This window comes from Hyla sarda, chromosome 4 (assembly GCF_029499605.1).
Source record: "Hyla sarda isolate aHylSar1 chromosome 4, aHylSar1.hap1, whole genome shotgun sequence".
NCBI classification, from domain to species: Eukaryota; Metazoa; Chordata; class Amphibia; order Anura; family Hylidae; genus Hyla; species Hyla sarda.
This window is the reverse complement of record NC_079192.1, coordinates 408,528,140-408,545,111: the sequence shown is the minus strand read 5'-3', so window position 1 is coordinate 408,545,111 and position 16,972 is coordinate 408,528,140. Positions and strand designations below refer to the sequence as shown.

The window sequence follows — 16,972 nt, the reverse complement described above, 5'->3', positions numbered from 1 at the left end:
AACGTAGCAGGCGAGGAAACAGACAATGGGTACGCTTAATCTCAGGCAATAGGCACTGAAGATCCAGCAGGGAAGAGGGGGAGGAGCTTGTTTATATAAGGTATGGAGGGGACCAGGCACCAATTAGTGGTGCGCTGGCCCTTTAAATCTGGAGAAGACAGACAATCTTGCAGACTGACATCTTAAAGTTCCAGGTAACAGATCACCTGACATAATGTCATCTGACCAACCCTGTGATGTCATACAAGGGGCGAAACTATCAATACTAAAACCACTAATATAGTTGGTGATCCTCGGAACATTATGATTTTACCTTCTTTGTACAGTCAGAGATTTTCAATACAGGTAACCTGCTGGGGGCCAAAAAATTTCTTAATGTTTTTGCACACGTAAATGTCATACCAGGCTTATGAGGTAAAATTATACCCAAGACAGGGTTGTGTATTAAAACAAAATAAAAATGTTTATTGAAAATTGTTCTTTGGATAGGGGATGTTATGTTTCACTACAGAACTCCTTTAAGAAAGACCAGAGAAAAGAGTGCAAAAGGTCAGATAGTAGGTGTCCCACAGCTAAGCCCACTTTTGGCCAACACGAGGCTGTCAAAGCAAGTACGCCCACACCATCCTGGAGACTCAAAGAACCCAGCGTGCTTGTAAGACTCACCAGGTTGTACCATTAAGTGTGTTCAAATGACAGGACAAAGGCGTCAATTATGCATTTGGGTATAGTGAGCAATTAAGAAAGTGTGCCATTTGGTGAAGAATTTCTTTGCATTCCGTTCTTTATGCCTTTCCACATCCAGTCTGTCAACCTTCAAGAACCCCTTCAGTTTGTCCACCACGTCAGCTACAGCCGGCATGGCAAACTTGATCCATTCTCTCAGAAGCACCCTTTTCGCTAAGACGAAGGATGCTCCGCAGTCCCACCACTTCTGTTACATGAAGGTTTTTAGACTGGAACAGAAGGTCCTGGGAAGTTAAGGGGGACACACTGGCCAGTTTCCAGCAATGTAGGCAATTATCCCATCCCAGAACTCCAGGGTCTTTGAGCAACCCCAAATTTCATGAAAGAAGTCTGTACCACGGCTTTTGCATTCTGGACATGATGTAATTCTATCAGGGAAGGTGGAAGAAGCTGAGAGAGTAAAGCCAGGTAACCAAAGTGCATTATCTTGAAAAAGGTTTCCCTCCATCGTTCGTTAATAACATTGGCCTAAATTTTTTTCCCACCCATTCAAAATCTTGCAAAAGTACGACGTAAGAGGAATCATGAGCTGTTTGACCTTACAGACTTTATAGAATGCACCAGAGAATCCATCCAGACAGCGAGACCTTCGAATTATGAAGATATTTTATGGTTTACCTGACTTTGGCTTCAGTGAAGTCTGAACTGAAGTGCACTGTTCCCGCTTAGGCAGCCATGCTGACTCCAAGAAGGCAAAGCTGAGAAGTGTTGGAGGGGTCTGTGACCTCCAAAATGAAACAATTCTGCCTTGCAGTGGGAGAAAAAAGCCAAACATTTGTGTTCTGACCAAATGTAAAACGTAGCATAGAAACATAGAATGTGTCGGCAGATAACCATTTGGCCCATCTAGTCTGCCCAATAATCTGAATCCTATCAATAGTCCCTGGCCCTGTCATATATGAAGGATAGCCTTATGCTTATCCCATGCATGTTTAAACTCCTTCACTGTATTTGCAGTGACCACTTCTGCAGGAAGGCTATTCCATGCATCCACTACTCTCTCAGTAAAGTAATACTTCTTGATATTACTTTTAAACCTTTGCCCCTCTAATTTAAAACTATGTCCTCTTGTGGTAGTTTTTCTTAATTTAAATCTCCTCTCCTTCTTTACCGTGTTGATTCCCTTTATGTATTTAAAAGTCTCTATCATATCCCCTGGCCTCTACCATGGCCTCCTTCCACGCCTGGCAAGCTGTTGTGGAAGGACAGGAGACATAGGAAGTGTAGGCCTTCTGTAAGGTCCTGCTAGCCTCTTGGAAGTGTTAGAGGGGCTTCTTCTTCACTGTGGTTGGATACGCAATTATGCAGCCACACACCACTGATTTAGCCAAATCCCAATAGAAAGGCATTAAAAATATGGTCACTCATGTGCCAAGAGAATTCCATCCACCACCCCTTTAGAGCCTCAATAAAATTATCATCTCTCAACAAATTGGCGGGGAAGCCGATAAGTATCTGTAAGGGAGATGGAGATTGGTGAATGGTCAGGCAATTGTAGATGGAATTTTACCTTGCGCTGGAAAGATTCTGTTCAAACAGCACTAAATGCCCTGCGCCTTTATGCCACAGGCGCCAAGAAGTCCTCAATAAGCAGGACACGTCAGCCTCGAAGCATAAGGGGAAAAATGCGTCCATCGCTGCAATAGGAGAGAGGAAGGTACTTCAGCGGACCATAGGGGCTGTGAAGCTTGAGATACCGCTGCTATGACAGGAGAAGAGCCCAGGTGGAATCCGTGCTGGGCCGGCAGTTTCTGACTGCTGCAGAACAGGTAGCACTCCATACAGGGTTAGAGGTACAGTGGGCTTACTTGATAAGACGGGTCCATGCTTGCTGCCAATTTAACGCTGGTCAGAGGCCAGGAGGCGCCAGAGCTGTCTTAACTGTGGCTGAGCATGGTAGCACCGGAAGTCCACAAGAAATCAACTTCATGGAGGCCATGTAGCAGATTATAGGGTAGATTATACCTTAGAGCAGAAAATAGACTTTTGGCCTTAGGTTGTGAAATATCCTATATGCTGGAACACGCCAAATAAAATACAACTTGAAGAGGTTATTGATTAAAAAATACCTGCACTTGTGTAAATGCTTGATATACATGCTCACAATGTGATTTTATTGAAAGAAAAACATTTAGTTAGGGCCGTTTTGTTGTCTGTCAAAAGCACAGAATGCAGTGTACTAACACATCTGTACCTTCTCAGAAACTACAATTACCATGATGCATTTTTTTCCCTCAGGGTCTTCCAATCCTGCGCTAAAGTTCCCTCCCACTGTTCCGTCTCCCATCCACCTCACTTTACTGTGTCTTCATTCAACAGACCATATTAAGCCGAACCCCCTGAGCACAGGAAGGGAAGCAGCAGCTGTGTGCAGACTCCTCCTAGGTTTCCTGTCTTGTAAAGCCTGAAGATATGGCGTCTGCTGATCTGAGGAACGAGCTGCTCTGCTCCATCTGCCTGAGCACTTTTACTGAACCTGTAACCCTGAGATGTGGACACAGCTTCTGCCGGGTCTGTATTGATCAGGTTCTAAATACACAAGAGGAGTCTGGAGTTTATTCCTGTCCTGAATGTAGAACAAAGTCTCGGCATCGGCCTGCACCGAGGAAGAACATAACTCTGTGTAACGTAGTGAAGAATTTCCTGTCTACTCAGCCACGTGAGGGGGAGGTCATCGGGATCTGCTGCACTTACTGTGTGGACTCTCCAGTACCTGCTGTGAAATCCTGTCTGCACTGTGAGGCTTCTCTGTGTGATAAACACCTAAAAGTTCACAACAAATCGGAGGAACATGTCTTGATTAAACCCAGCAATTCTCTGGAGAAAATGAAATGCTCCATCCATAAGAAAATCTTGGAATATTACTGCCCCAAGGATGATGCTTATATCTGTGTTTACTGCTCAGCTGAAGAACACCAGGGACACCAAGTGGAGAAGCTGGATGAACCTTTTGAGAAAAAGAAGAAAAAACTAAGACATTTTCTGCAGAAACTAATCCCAAAGAGAGAGGTAATTAAGAAAAGAGTCCAGAGTCTAGAGGAGCGCTGGAGAAAATCTCAAGAAAAATCAGCTGGAGAAGCCGAGAGAGTCATTGCCCTGTTTCTTGACATCAGGAGACGACTGGACAACCTTGAGGACAGTGTCCTGAGTGAGATCTCCAGGCAGGAAGAGGAAGAGTCACTGTCACTGTCTGATGTGATCCAGAAGTTGGAAAACAAAAAGGACGAGCTGTCCAGGAAGATTAGTCACATTGAGGAGCTGTGTAACATGACGGATCCACTGACTTTCTTACAGGAACCAGACACAGGTGACTTGTGTGATCCTGAGGAGGAGGGAGGTGATGAGGACACAGGGGGACATGATAAGACACATGATGTAGATGATCTGGATGTGATTACAGGGATGTTACATAAAGGTTTCTCTGATATAATTACATATCTACAGAACATCTCAGCCACAAAACCAGAAAACAAGAGAAAACGCTACAACTGGTACCGATCTCCACCCAGTCACACAAAAACTTCTCCTGTGTCACGTACAGAATATGGGGGTGATGGTGTAATAGTCAGGCCTGGGGGTGCTGGGGAGGAGGTAATGGATGCAGGCGATGAAGGGGTCGTTGGGCAGGGTCCTGCAGACATATTACTGGATGTAAACACAACTTATACTAATCTCCTTATATCAGACGACCGGAAAACTGCAACCTGGACACTACATACGCAGTATTTTCCTGAAACGGCAAAGAGATTCCTGTATTATCCTCAGGTGATGAGCATCAGGAGATTTTTCTCTGGACAACATTACTGGGATGTGGAGATCCATGGGTCAGGGGTGTGGAGGGTGGGGATGTGTTATCCCAGTATAAACAGGAGGGAAGATCCGTTACACATTCAAAATAATAAGAATAATAAGTTCTGGGGTTTATGTGGAGAGCAATGGGGTAATAATCAACCGTACTTAGTGACACATGACAAGAAAGAGATCCAGTTACCTAACGGTATATACAGTAGAAGGTTCAGGACCTATCTGGATTATGAGGCGGGACAGCTGTCCTTTTATTATCTGTGTGACACCATTAGACACTTACACACCTTCACCACCACCTTCACCGAGCCCCTTCATGTTGTATTGTATGTAGGGGGAGGCTCTATCAAGATATTAAGGGAGTAGCAGTTTTGTGGAACCATTATCGTAGAGAAATCTACCAGGAGACTGGGGACATCGTGGAAGGCAGAATCTGAAAGGTAGAGCAATTCCGCTTATAGGATTAAAATGTGTAAGTTTACAGCACTGAAGAATTTGTGTGCGCTATATAAATAATTATTATAATATTAAAGGGGTACTCCACTGCTCAGCGTTTGGAACAAAATGTTCCGAATGCTTCGAGACGGTGCTGGGAGCTCGTAACATCATAGCCCCGCCCCATCATGATGTCACACCCTGCCCCCCCATCACTAGCTCCCGGCACCGGTTGTAAGCATTGGGAACATTTTGTTCCAAACGCAGAGCAGCGGAATATCCCTTTAATTATTATTATTATAGGATTTAAAAGGGTTCTCCACTGGAAACATTTTTAATTTTTTTTTTTTTTCAAAATCAACTGGTGCCAGAAAGTCACACGGTGGAATTTCAGAGCGAAATCCGGCAGAAAAATTGAGCTTGAAAATTCTGTTGGAGATGACTCCCAGTCTTTCTGCAGAATCTGCTAAGAAATTATTTTCTCTCTATGGAGTTTTTGCATTGGCTTGTTGTGCAGGCACCTGCAGCCTATGGAATGTGTTTCCTAAAATTTCTGCCATGTGAATAGGGCCTAAGAAGGGGAAGAAGCTGATCCCTTTTAAAGGCCCTCCCACCTTTAAAGGGGTACTCTACTGGAAAACATTTTTTTTTATCAACTGGTGCCAGAAAGTTAAACAGATTTGTAAATTACTTCTATTAAAAAATCTTACTCCTTCCAGTACTTATCAGCTGCTGTATGATCCACAGGAAGTTTTCTTTTTGAATTCCCTTTCTGTCTGACCACAGTGCTCTCTGCTGACACCTCTGTCCATTTTAGGAACTGTCCGGAGTAGGAGCAAATCCCCATAGCAAACCTCTCCTGCTCTGGACAGTTCCTGACATGGACAGAGATGTCAGCAGAGAGCACTGTGGTCAGACAGAAAAGAAAAGCACTTCCTGTGGATCATACAGCAGCTGATAAGTACTGGAAGGGTAAAGATTTTTTAATAGAAGTAATTTACAAATCTGTTTAACTTTCTGGCACCTGTTGATAAAAAAAAATGTTTTCCAGTAGAGTACCCCTTTAAAGGTGGGAGGGCCTTTAAAAAGGGATCAGCTTCTTCCCCTTCTTAGGCCCTATTCACACGGCAGAAATTTTAGGAAACACATTCCATAGAGAGAAAATAATTTCTTAGCAGATTCTGCAGAAAGACTGGGAGTCATCTCCAACAGAATTTTCAAGCTCAATTTTTCTGCCGGATTTCGCTCTGAAATTCCGCCGTGTGACTGGGGCCTTATTGTGTATGTATGTGTGGATAAGAAACCTTTGTCATAATTTTTGAAAATTAGATAAAAGCATAACTTTTTAAGAGTTAAGTATGCAGCAGCTGCTCATGCAATAGTAATGTATGTTCACAAAATGCACCTGTGTGAAGTGCTGTGGCTCTTGGGAATGGTGGGAGGGTAGGGTGGGTAGACTCTGAACCTCCCCCTGACTTATACGGGGGGGGGGGGTTGTCATTGTGCCGGCACGTGTCCTGGAGCCATATTATACATTAATAATGTTGTCTTTTTACCTTTTTCTTGCACATCTTATATGAGATGCTGTGATAGCTTTGAGCTTTTCCAAATAAATTGTGCACAATAGGGATCTTTGCCCTATATGATATACTCTATTCCAGGGGTTCTCAGCTGGCGGACCGCGGACGCCAGTCCTCCAGCCGGATCTCCCCGTTATTCATTGCAGGCCAGAAAACATATCAGGTTGCTGCACTAGTAGTTAAAGCAGTGACAGGGCAGCAGGAGCGCCGCCGCAGCACAACAATTAGCAGCAAGTTAAAATCGCTGCCTATAAGGAGCACAGGGGGAGCAGCGCTGACCGCGCTATAGGTAAGCGCAGGCTCTTTAAAAATCTGTGCAGGGCCGGACAGGTCAAGGGCTGCTGGGAGCAGACGCGCACGTATGCTCCAAGCCCCTGACGGGTCCCTGCGTCTGACCCCACAGATCCCTGGCAGTGCACACAGGAGCACAGAAACAGCACCCTCCGCGCTACCTCACATTTTACCAGCGGCACTGGAGGGTGAGTGTACTGACTAGGGGAGGTGGGAGAAGACTGAGGGGGAGGTGAGGAGACCTGTGCATGGATGGAAGGATGGGGAATGTGTGTGTGAGGAGACCGTGGATAGATGGATGGGGTGGGGGGGTGAGGAGACTGTGGATGGATGGATGGATTGGGGGGGTGAGGACACTGTTAATGGATGGGGGGTGAGGAGACTGGATGGATGGGTTAGGGGGTAAGGAGAATGGATGGGGGGTGAGGGGACTGTTAATGGATGGGGGGTGCGGTGACTGGATGGATGGATGGGGAGAGCACAGTGGCATCATTAATTTTGGCAGCACAGCGGCATCACTAATTCTGGGGGGCACAGTGGCATCACTAATTCTGGGGGCACAGGGACATCACTAATTCTGGGGGCACAGTGGCATCACTAATTCTGGGGGCACAGTGGCATCAATTTGGGGCACAATGGCATCAATTATTTGGGGCAGAGAGGAACAATTAGTCGGTACAGGGCACACAGTGTTTGTGGAAAATGTATTTGGGGACATAGTGTGTGGCAGTAATATTGCAGGGGAATAGTGTATGGGAGTAATATACCAGGGGCATAGTACGTGGCAGTAATATACCAGAGGCCCAGTGCATGGCAGTATTATTTTCAGGGTACAATGTATGGCAGAATTATTTTCAGGGGTACAGTGTGTGGCAGTATTATATTCAGAGGGTAGAGTGTGTGGTAGTATTATATTCAGAGGGTACAGTGTGTAGCAGTATTATATTTAAGGGTACAGTGGATGGCAGTATTCAGGTCATACATCCTCCAAACTTCAGTTGCGCGTTTGGCACTGAGGACGCTATTTGTGAACCTTCACCGCATGGCAGACCTGGATAAGCGGACCCTCGCTAAAAATAGTTGAGTACCCCTGCTCTATTCTATATTTTTATTCTATACACTATCATATATTTTTAAGAAGCATGCATTTTCAGAATAGGGATGTCACCTTACTGTATTAACTATTGTACTGTCTTTATTAATAAAGTTTTTTCATATGATATTTCTGAAGTGACTCCAGTTTGTTCTGATATAGTTCACTTAAAAACGCTGATGACACTGATGTAAAACATGATTTTTACATTTCTCTTACCTTTAGTTACAAAGTTTATAAAATACATCAACAGGAAACCATTGCTCTAATATACTGACCTATGTCTATGTCTTCAGTGTAACCATGCTGGGTCCTGGCCTTGCAGCATAGCTGCAAGGCCAGGACCCAGCATGGTTTCACTGAAGACATAGATCAACACAGGAGTAATCAGTTTGGTATAAGGCTGCTTTCACACTATGAAGTTCACCCGTTAATAAACGTACGTTTGAAAAATTATTATTAACGCCTGTTAAACAACCCCATTAAAGTCAATGTTTTTTTTCCGTTTACCCGTTATAGCCCGTCATGACTAACGGACGTTAGTGGTGGCGGGAGAAATAACGTGACATGCACAAATTTTTCGCCCGTCACAAGAAACGGGTAAATTAACGGACGTTATTTTTAACATTGAAGTCTATGGCTAATAGACGTTAGTAAATACACCCGTTAATGCCCGTTATTATAACGGACGTTATTTTTACTGGTGACGACTACTACTCTCATCATGGAACAGACTTGTTTCCATGATGGGAGTAGTAATTCCCTAGCTGCAGGAGTCCGCAGACAGCTGGGGAGGCTACATTAGTGTTTGTACTACTACCCCCACCATGGAACAGAGTCTGTTTCATGATGGGGGTTGTAGTACAGGGGCTGAGGGATTGATCGCACCGAGTTTCACTTCTGAGACCCGATGCGATCCGAAGTTATTAAGCAGGGGAGCGGGCGGCATGCTCCGCAACCCTGCGATGTATTGTGTGTTTTACCTTTAATTTTTGAATCCCTGGCGGGGAGCCCTGAATGGCCGGTACTGAGGAGCCAATCAGGGCTCTCAGAGGGAGATTTAGAAATGAACATTGTGAGTAGCAGGGGCCATATGTATATTAAAAGCACTGTGGGGGGCAAGATATATAGCGCTGCAGGGGGGGGGGGGGGGCAGACATATAGCCTATATATCTAGCCCCCCAGCAGCGCATTTAGATATGACCCCTGCCGGCGCATTAAATATTTACCCCCCCGCCAGCGCATTAAATATATACCCCCGCAGCGCATGTATATGTACCCTCGCAGCCATCTATAGACCTATGCCACTCCAGCGCTATATGTGAAAAGCATTCTAGCAGCAGCATCGGCCGCCTGATTCTGCTGATAGAAATACTTTTCATACATAGCGCAGTGCCAGAATATGTATATAGAAGCGCTGTGGGGGGCAGATAACGCTATATGTCTGTCCCCCCAGCGCTTCTATATACATATATCCCTGCAGCGCTATTAATGAAAAGTATTTCTATTAGCAGCACATAGTGTCAGCAGCCGTCTCCTGGCACTATGCGCTGCTAATAGAAATAATTTCATTCATAGCGCTGCAGGGGTATATGTATATAGAAGTGCTGGGGGGGGCAGACATATAGCGCTATCTCCCCCCCACAGCGCTTCTATATACATATGCCGCTGCAGCGTTGTGAATGAAAAGTATTTCTATTAGCAGCGCATAGTGCCAGGAGACAGCTGCTGACACTATGTGCTGCTAATAGAAATACTTTTCATTAATAGCGCTGCAGGGATATATGTATATAGAAGTGCTGGGGGGACAGACATATAGCGTTATCTGCCCCCCACAGCGCTTCTATATACATATTCTGGCACTGCACTATGTATGAAAAGTATTTCTATCAGCAGAATCAGGCGGCCGATGCTGCTGCTAGAATGCTTTTCACTTATAGCGATGCAGTGGCATAGGTATATAGAAGCGCTGCGAGGCTAGATTATACATGCGCTGCGGGGTATATATTTAATGTGCTGGCGGGGAGTATATATTTAATGCGCCGGCGGGCGCATATATTTATTAATGCGCCGGTGGGGGTCATATCTAATACGCTGCTGGGGGGCTAGATATATATGCTATATGTCTGCCCCCCAGCAGCGCTTTATATCTTGCCCCCACAGTGCTTTTAATATAGATATGGCCACCTGCTACTCACAATGTTCATTTTTAAATCTCCCTCTGAGAGCCCTGAATGGCACCTCTGTTCCGACCATTCAGGGCTCCCTGCGGGGGATTCAAAAATGAAAGTTAAAACACACTGATACATCGCAGGGTTGCGGAGCTTGCCGCCCGCTCCCCTGCTTAATAACTTCAGATCGCATCGGGTGTCAGAAGTTAAACCCAGTGCGATCAATCCCTCAGCCCCTGTACTACAACCCCCATCATGGAACAGACTGTTCCATGATGGGGGTAGTAGTACAAACACTAATGTAGCCTCCCCAGCTGTCTGCAGACTCCCGCAGCCAGGGAATTACTACTCCCATCATGGAAACAAGTCTGGTCCATGATGGGAGTAGTAGTAGTCCCGGCTGTGGGAGTCTGTAGGCAGAGGTGTTCAGCCATACATGAGGGATAACGGGTCTTAATGGATGAATATTTATTCAGCCGTTAGCACCCGTTATTTCATCCGTAACGGGTGAACTTCATAGTGTGAAAGCAGCCCAAGTATATTTTGTCCTTTGGGAGTGCACATGTATAGCATTTTTGTATATGAGGGAGCTACTTTAGTAGATGTATAGGTGTTTTTCATCTAGATATACATTCATCATATATGTGTGTGTATATATATATATATATATATATATATATATATATATATATATAGCCTCTGAATGTATATGTCTGTTGCATTTATGCAGTTTCCTTAATAGTAATAATTTGCATTTTGTGAAGTAATAAACAACTTCTTCTTAACTGGAACCTCCAAACACAACCAACTAACCTGGACACAAACAGAACCCAAATTCAGCCTAAACCCAAGAGAGTAACGTTCACTACCCAACATGGTTATCTTTACACTACTTCCACACACAGTCCTCCCCTACACCAACTCCTTTTGACCCAAACTTACACGGACCGACCAACCAGTTACACTCAGGCGTCTATGTTCTTACTTACACTCTCAAAAAGACACTAAGACTTATCTAGATCATGCTGTTACGAGGTTTAGGCCTTGTTCTTCACCACTATTGGTAAGGCCTTTAAAGGAGATATCCAGTGCTAAAAAATGTATCCCCCTATCCCAAGGATAGGGGATAAGTTTCAGATCGTGGGGGGTGGAAAGGGAAAGGGGGCGTGTTGACCACCGCACGAAGCCCCTCAATACAACCCTATGGCAGAGCCGGAGCGCTGCCTTCGGCAATCTCCATCTCTGCCATTGCGCTGTATTGAGGGGGCGTGTCAGCCACTGCTTCGTGTGGTAGCCAACACCCGCTTATCTGGACAGCGAGCCGGGGCCCCGTACAGGAGATTGCGGGGGACCCCAGCGGTCGGAACCCCCGCAATCTGAAACTTATCCCCTATCCTTAGGATAGTGGATAAGTTTTTCAGCACTAAGCTACTCCTTCAACCTGATTCCCCACTGAACTGACCCTATAACCAGCTGACAGGGCACACTAAACCCCATGTGCTATCTACCTAATCTAAGATCCTCATCTTTAACCCCAAGTTGGAGAGAGGTCTTTCAGTCTGGGCCTGGGACTGCCCTGATGATTTGGAGCCCTGTCCAAGCCAAACTTGTTGTTATGAATACACTAAAAAGGGCACAGCCATTCATAGTCCATCATATATCACTGTGCTAAGGAAACATGTTGGTATTTCATGCTACGTTTAGACAGTATGAGAGTAATGGCAAGTTTTGCCAGCTCCTGATACCCATGGAATATCTGCCCAGAATTTCTCTGGGCGGAAATTTCGTAGTGTAAATAGTCCCTCAGCCCGGCAGAGTTTCTACTAGGCTGTCCTGGGATGTCTGTAGGATGTTCTACCCCCCTCACATGTCAGGCTGAGCAGCATATGTGTACATGAGAGGATCGTATCGAATATGAAGTGTGTGGTGTCCAGGGTACAAGTCTCCTTTATACCCACTCACACTGCACTGCATGCCTTGTGAAGCAGGGTACGAGTGGAGAAGAAGGGAGCGTCTGCAATCATCAGGCAAGGTGAGACATAGAGCAACTTCTGGCCAAGGGACTTTAAATGTGTGAAGAGTGGGATCTAGCAATCCAAACTAGACAAATGGTGCCCAGGCAGTGAGGGCTTAAAACCTATTGTCAAAGAGGAAAGACGGGAAGCAGTCTGTTTCAGATGACATCATGTGTGATGCTAGTGCTGCCAGAAGGAAAGTGGTTTAGTTTGACATCTTAAGGGCTTTCGAACCAATTACCAGTTTCCCATAGAGTTATGGACTCAGTATACAATGGTATCAATATGCAATGGTTCAATATGCAATGCAATGAATGAATCAAATGCTGAGGGACAACTGTTTATATATTCTCAATATTAATAACACTCACTGTACAATGAGTAGAGCAGGTAAACAAACACTGAGTACAATAACCTCTTTAAATGAATGATAGTCCTACTCTCAGAAGCTTACACTTTACTAGAAGAGTATAAACATAGGGAAATCAACTTTATGTAGGCCATGTAGCAGATTATAGAGAAAGAAAATTGACAGTATTTAATCCTAGGTTGTGAGATGTTCTATATGCTGGAACATGCCCCATAAAATAACACAAACAGAACCCAAGTTCAGCCTAAACCCAAGAGAGTAACGTTCACTATGGTTTCAGGTCCGGTAACAAAACCGGATCCTGGGCAGAAATGAGCCGACCAGAGTCACTGTTTGACTCTGGTCGGCTCATTAAAGTGAATGGATTTCAACGGCGGTCCAGCTGGGGTACGGGAGAGCCCAGTTTTCCCCTCCCCCAGCTGGATCCGGCAACTGTAGGCTGCAATCGTGGTGTGAATGCAGCCTTAGTTTGACATCTTGAGGGCTTTGGAACCAATTTCCAGTTTCCCGTACAGTTATGGACTCAACATACAATGGGATCAATATACAATGGTCCTCCCAGAAATAATGAATATTATATGTTGAGCGGCCTCTGTATATATATATATTCTCAATATTGATAACACTCGCTGTACAATGAGTAGAGCAGGTAGAGCCATGTAGCAGATTATAGGGTAGATAGTACCCTATACCAGAAAATTGACAGCTTTTAACCCTAGGTTGTGAGATGTTCTATATGTTGGAACATGCCCCATTAAATACAACTTAAAGAGGATATCCATAAAAAATACATGCACTTGTGTAAATGCTAGATATACCTGCTCACAGTGTGGGTTTTATTGAAAAAATATATATATATTTTATATTGATGCCAAGAAAGTTGAAAACGGAGCACTCACCCGGTAGTTGTCCTCAAAGGTGGGCTGATTCCCAAGCGGGGTCCTCGGCAGGGAGGCGGTAGATGGAACGGGGGGAGCTCAGACGCTGGCTTTGGCCCGTATCACACCAATGGGCGCTTGGTCAGGCCGTAAGGCCTAACGAAGCGCCCGTTGGTGTGATATGGACCGTCTCCCTGCCGAAGACCCTGCTCAGGAATAAGCCCACCTTTTGAGGACAACTACCGGGTGAGTGCTCCGTTTTCAACTTTCTTGGCATCGATATATTTAGCATATTCTTTGTGTCTGTGAAGCACCCCCTAGGATCCGAAATTGGGAAATACATGCTCCATCTCCATTTATTGTCCACATGTTAACAATGCTGCAATTATAGCAGTAATGTAAGTCAGTGCCAATTAATCTCTACCTTTTTTCTGTCTCTTTGTCACATTAATATATATATTTACTTCAGGACCCATTTTGCTGTCTTTCCCAGGCGCAGAATCCAGTGCACTTCCACATCTTTACCTTCTCAGATACTACAATTACCATGATGCATTATTCCCTCAAGGTCTTCCAATCCTGTGCTGAAGTTCCCTCCAACTTTTCCTTCCCCCATCCACCTCACTTTACTGTGTCTTCTTTTGTTAGGGTCCTACTGAGGCAGAGGGGGTGGCCTCAATCCCCCAACCACATCAAGCCAAACCCCCTGAGCACAGGAAGGGAAGCAGCAGCCGTGTGCAGACTCCTCCTAGGTTTCCTGTCTTGTAAATCCTGAAGATATGGCGTCTGCTGATCTGAGGAACGAGCTGCTCTGCTCCATCTGCCTGAGCACTTTTACTGAACCTGTAACCCTGAGATGTGGACACAACTTCTGCCGGGTCTGTATTGATCAGGTTATGAATACACAGGTGGTGTCTGGGCTTTACTCTTGTCCTGAATGTAGAACAAAGTCTCGGCATCGGCCGGCACTGAAGAAGAACATAACTCTGTGTAACGTAGTGGAGAATTTCCTGTCTACTCGGCCACATAAGGAGGAGGTCATCGGGATCTGCTGCACTTACTGTGTGGACTCTGCTGTACCTGCTATGAAATCCTGTCTGCTGTGTGAGGCTTCTCTCTGTGATAAACATCTTAGAGTTCACAGCCAGTCACCAGAACACGTCCTGACCGACCCCACCACTTCCCTGGAGAACAAGAAATGCTCCGTCCATAAGAAAATCTTGGAATATTACTGCCCCGAGGATGATGTTTTTATCTGTGTCTATTGCTCAGCAGAAGAACATCGGGGACACCAAGTGGAGAAGCTGGATGAACCTTTTGAGAAAAAGAAGAAAAAACTAAGACATTTTCTGCAGAAACTGATCCCAAAGAGAGAGGTGATTGAGGAAAGAGTCCAGAGTCTAGAGGAACTCTGGAGAAAATCTCAAGAAAAATCATCTGGCGAAGCGGAGAGAGTCATTGCTCTGTTTATAGACATAAAGAGACGGCTGGACGACCTGGAGGACAGCGTCCTGAGTGAGATCTCCAGGCAAGAAGAAGAGATGTCACTGTCATTGTCTGATGTGATCCAGAAGTTGGAAAAGAAGAAGGACGAGCTGTCCAGGAAGATGAGACACATTGAGGAGCTGTGTAACATGACGGATCCACTGACTGTCTTAAAGGATCCAGACACAGGTGACTTGTGTGATCCTGAGGAAGGAGGTGATGAGGACACAGGGGGACATGATATGACACATAATGTGGATGTGATTACAGGGATGTTACATGAAGGTTTCTCTGATATAATGAAATATCTGCAGACCATCTCACCTACAAAACCAGAAAACAAGAGGAAACGCTACCACTGGGACCAAACTCTGCCCAGTCACACAAAAGCTTCACCTCTGTCAGGTACAGAATATGGGGGCGATGGTGTAATAGTCAGGACTGGGGGTGCTGGAGGGAAGGTACCGGCAGCAGCAGAAGAAAAGATCTATGGGGAGGGTCCTGCAGACATATTACTGGATGTAAACACGGCTCAAAATAATCTCCTTATATCAGATGATCGGAAAACTGCAACGTGGACACGAGGGATACAGAATTGTCCTGAAACAGCAGAGAGATTCCAGTATAATCAAGTGATGAGCATCAGGAGATTTTTCTCTGGACGACATTACTGGGATGTGGAGATCAGTGGGTCAGGGAGGTGGATAGTGGGGATGTGTTATCCCAGTATAAACAGGAGGGGAGATCAGTCATGGATTGGACATAATAACAAGTCCTGGGGTTTATATGGTGTACAGTGTGAGAATAAGTATTCATTGACTCATGGCAATAAAGTGATCCAGTTACCTCACCAGATCTCCAGTGACAGATTCAGAATCTGTCTGGATTATGAGGCCGGGCAGCTGTCCTTTTATGAGCTGTGTGACCCCATCAGATACTTACACACCTTCACCACCACCTTCACCGAGCCCCTTCATGCTGTCTTATGGGTAGGGGAAGGTTCTATCAAGATTCTAAGGGAGGAGCAGTTTTGAGGATCCATCATCATAGAATAAATCTACCAGGAGACTGGAGCCGTCAATAAAAGTTACTTCTGATTGAATAAGCATTCCGATTATATGATACAGAATTGGGAGGGGCTTTATAAGGGATCGGCATATTCGCATGGCGTAGTATTTTCTGTTGGACATTCGGCAGGCTGCTGTCACCAGCTCAATAAGCCAATGCAAGAACTGCTGGGAAATGCTCTTTCTCCATAGACGGCAAATCATTTCTTAGCAGATTCTGCAGAAAGAATTAACACGTTAATTCTTTCAGTGAAATCCAAAATTAGAATTTTTGCTGTGGAAATTCAGCCGTGTGCACCTCGCAGCAGAATCCCATCGAAAGCAATGAGAGTCTGCTGTAAAAGAATTTCCATGCTGAAATATACTGCGGGATTTCGCTCGCAAATCCCGCCATGTGAATAGAATGTTAGCGTTTATGTATGTGTGGATGAGAAACTTTTGTCATGATTTTTGGAAATAAGATGAAAGCTTAATTTTTATAAATCAGGTACACAGCATGCATGCAACCATTGTCTTCTTCATTTTTCTAATTGTATTTCGTATACGAGAGGCTGTGATAGCTTTGTGCTTTTCCAAATAAATGATGCACCATAGGGATATGATATACTCCATTATATTTTTTTTAAGAGGCATGTATTTTCAGGATATGGAGTGTATCCTTACAGTACTGACTATAAATAAAGTGTGTCTGAAGTGAATCCAATTTTTTGTAACTATATTATGTCCCTTGGGAGTGCACATTATAGGTGTTTTTTTTTAATCTAGATATACATTCATATATATGTGTATGTATATATCTATATATATATATATATATGTATACATATACACATATATATATATATATATATATATATATATTGCTTCTGCTTGTCTATGTCTGTTGCATCATATGTAGCAAAGAGAGAAAATGATTATCCGCACTCACCACCGGGATAGGTATAGTCTATAACTGGTCATTTTGCGCATTCGCGCTTCATCCGGCCTTGAGGCCGGATGAAGTGCGAAATGACCAGTTATAGCCTCTGAGTGCACC

At 44.6% G+C, this 16,972-nt stretch overlaps 2 protein-coding genes across 2 annotated transcripts; both read left to right on the top strand.

Annotated features, from left to right (window-relative positions):
• The first annotated feature begins 3,021 nt into the window (after positions 1 to 3,021).
• On the top strand, positions 3,022 to 14,169 carry LOC130267605 (E3 ubiquitin/ISG15 ligase TRIM25-like). The gene is made up of 2 exons (XM_056517638.1): positions 3,022 to 4,991; positions 14,033 to 14,169. The coding sequence occupies exon 1, from the start codon at positions 3,160 to 3,162 to the stop codon at positions 4,915 to 4,917; it is 1,758 nt and encodes a 585-aa protein (XP_056373613.1). The 5' UTR covers positions 3,022 to 3,159; the 3' UTR covers positions 4,918 to 4,991; positions 14,033 to 14,169.
• On the top strand, positions 14,164 to 15,903 carry LOC130367511 (E3 ubiquitin/ISG15 ligase TRIM25-like). The gene has a single exon (XM_056569933.1). The coding sequence runs from the start codon at positions 14,164 to 14,166 to the stop codon at positions 15,901 to 15,903; it is 1,740 nt and encodes a 579-aa protein (XP_056425908.1).
• Positions 15,904 to 16,972: the final 1,069 nt, after the last annotated feature.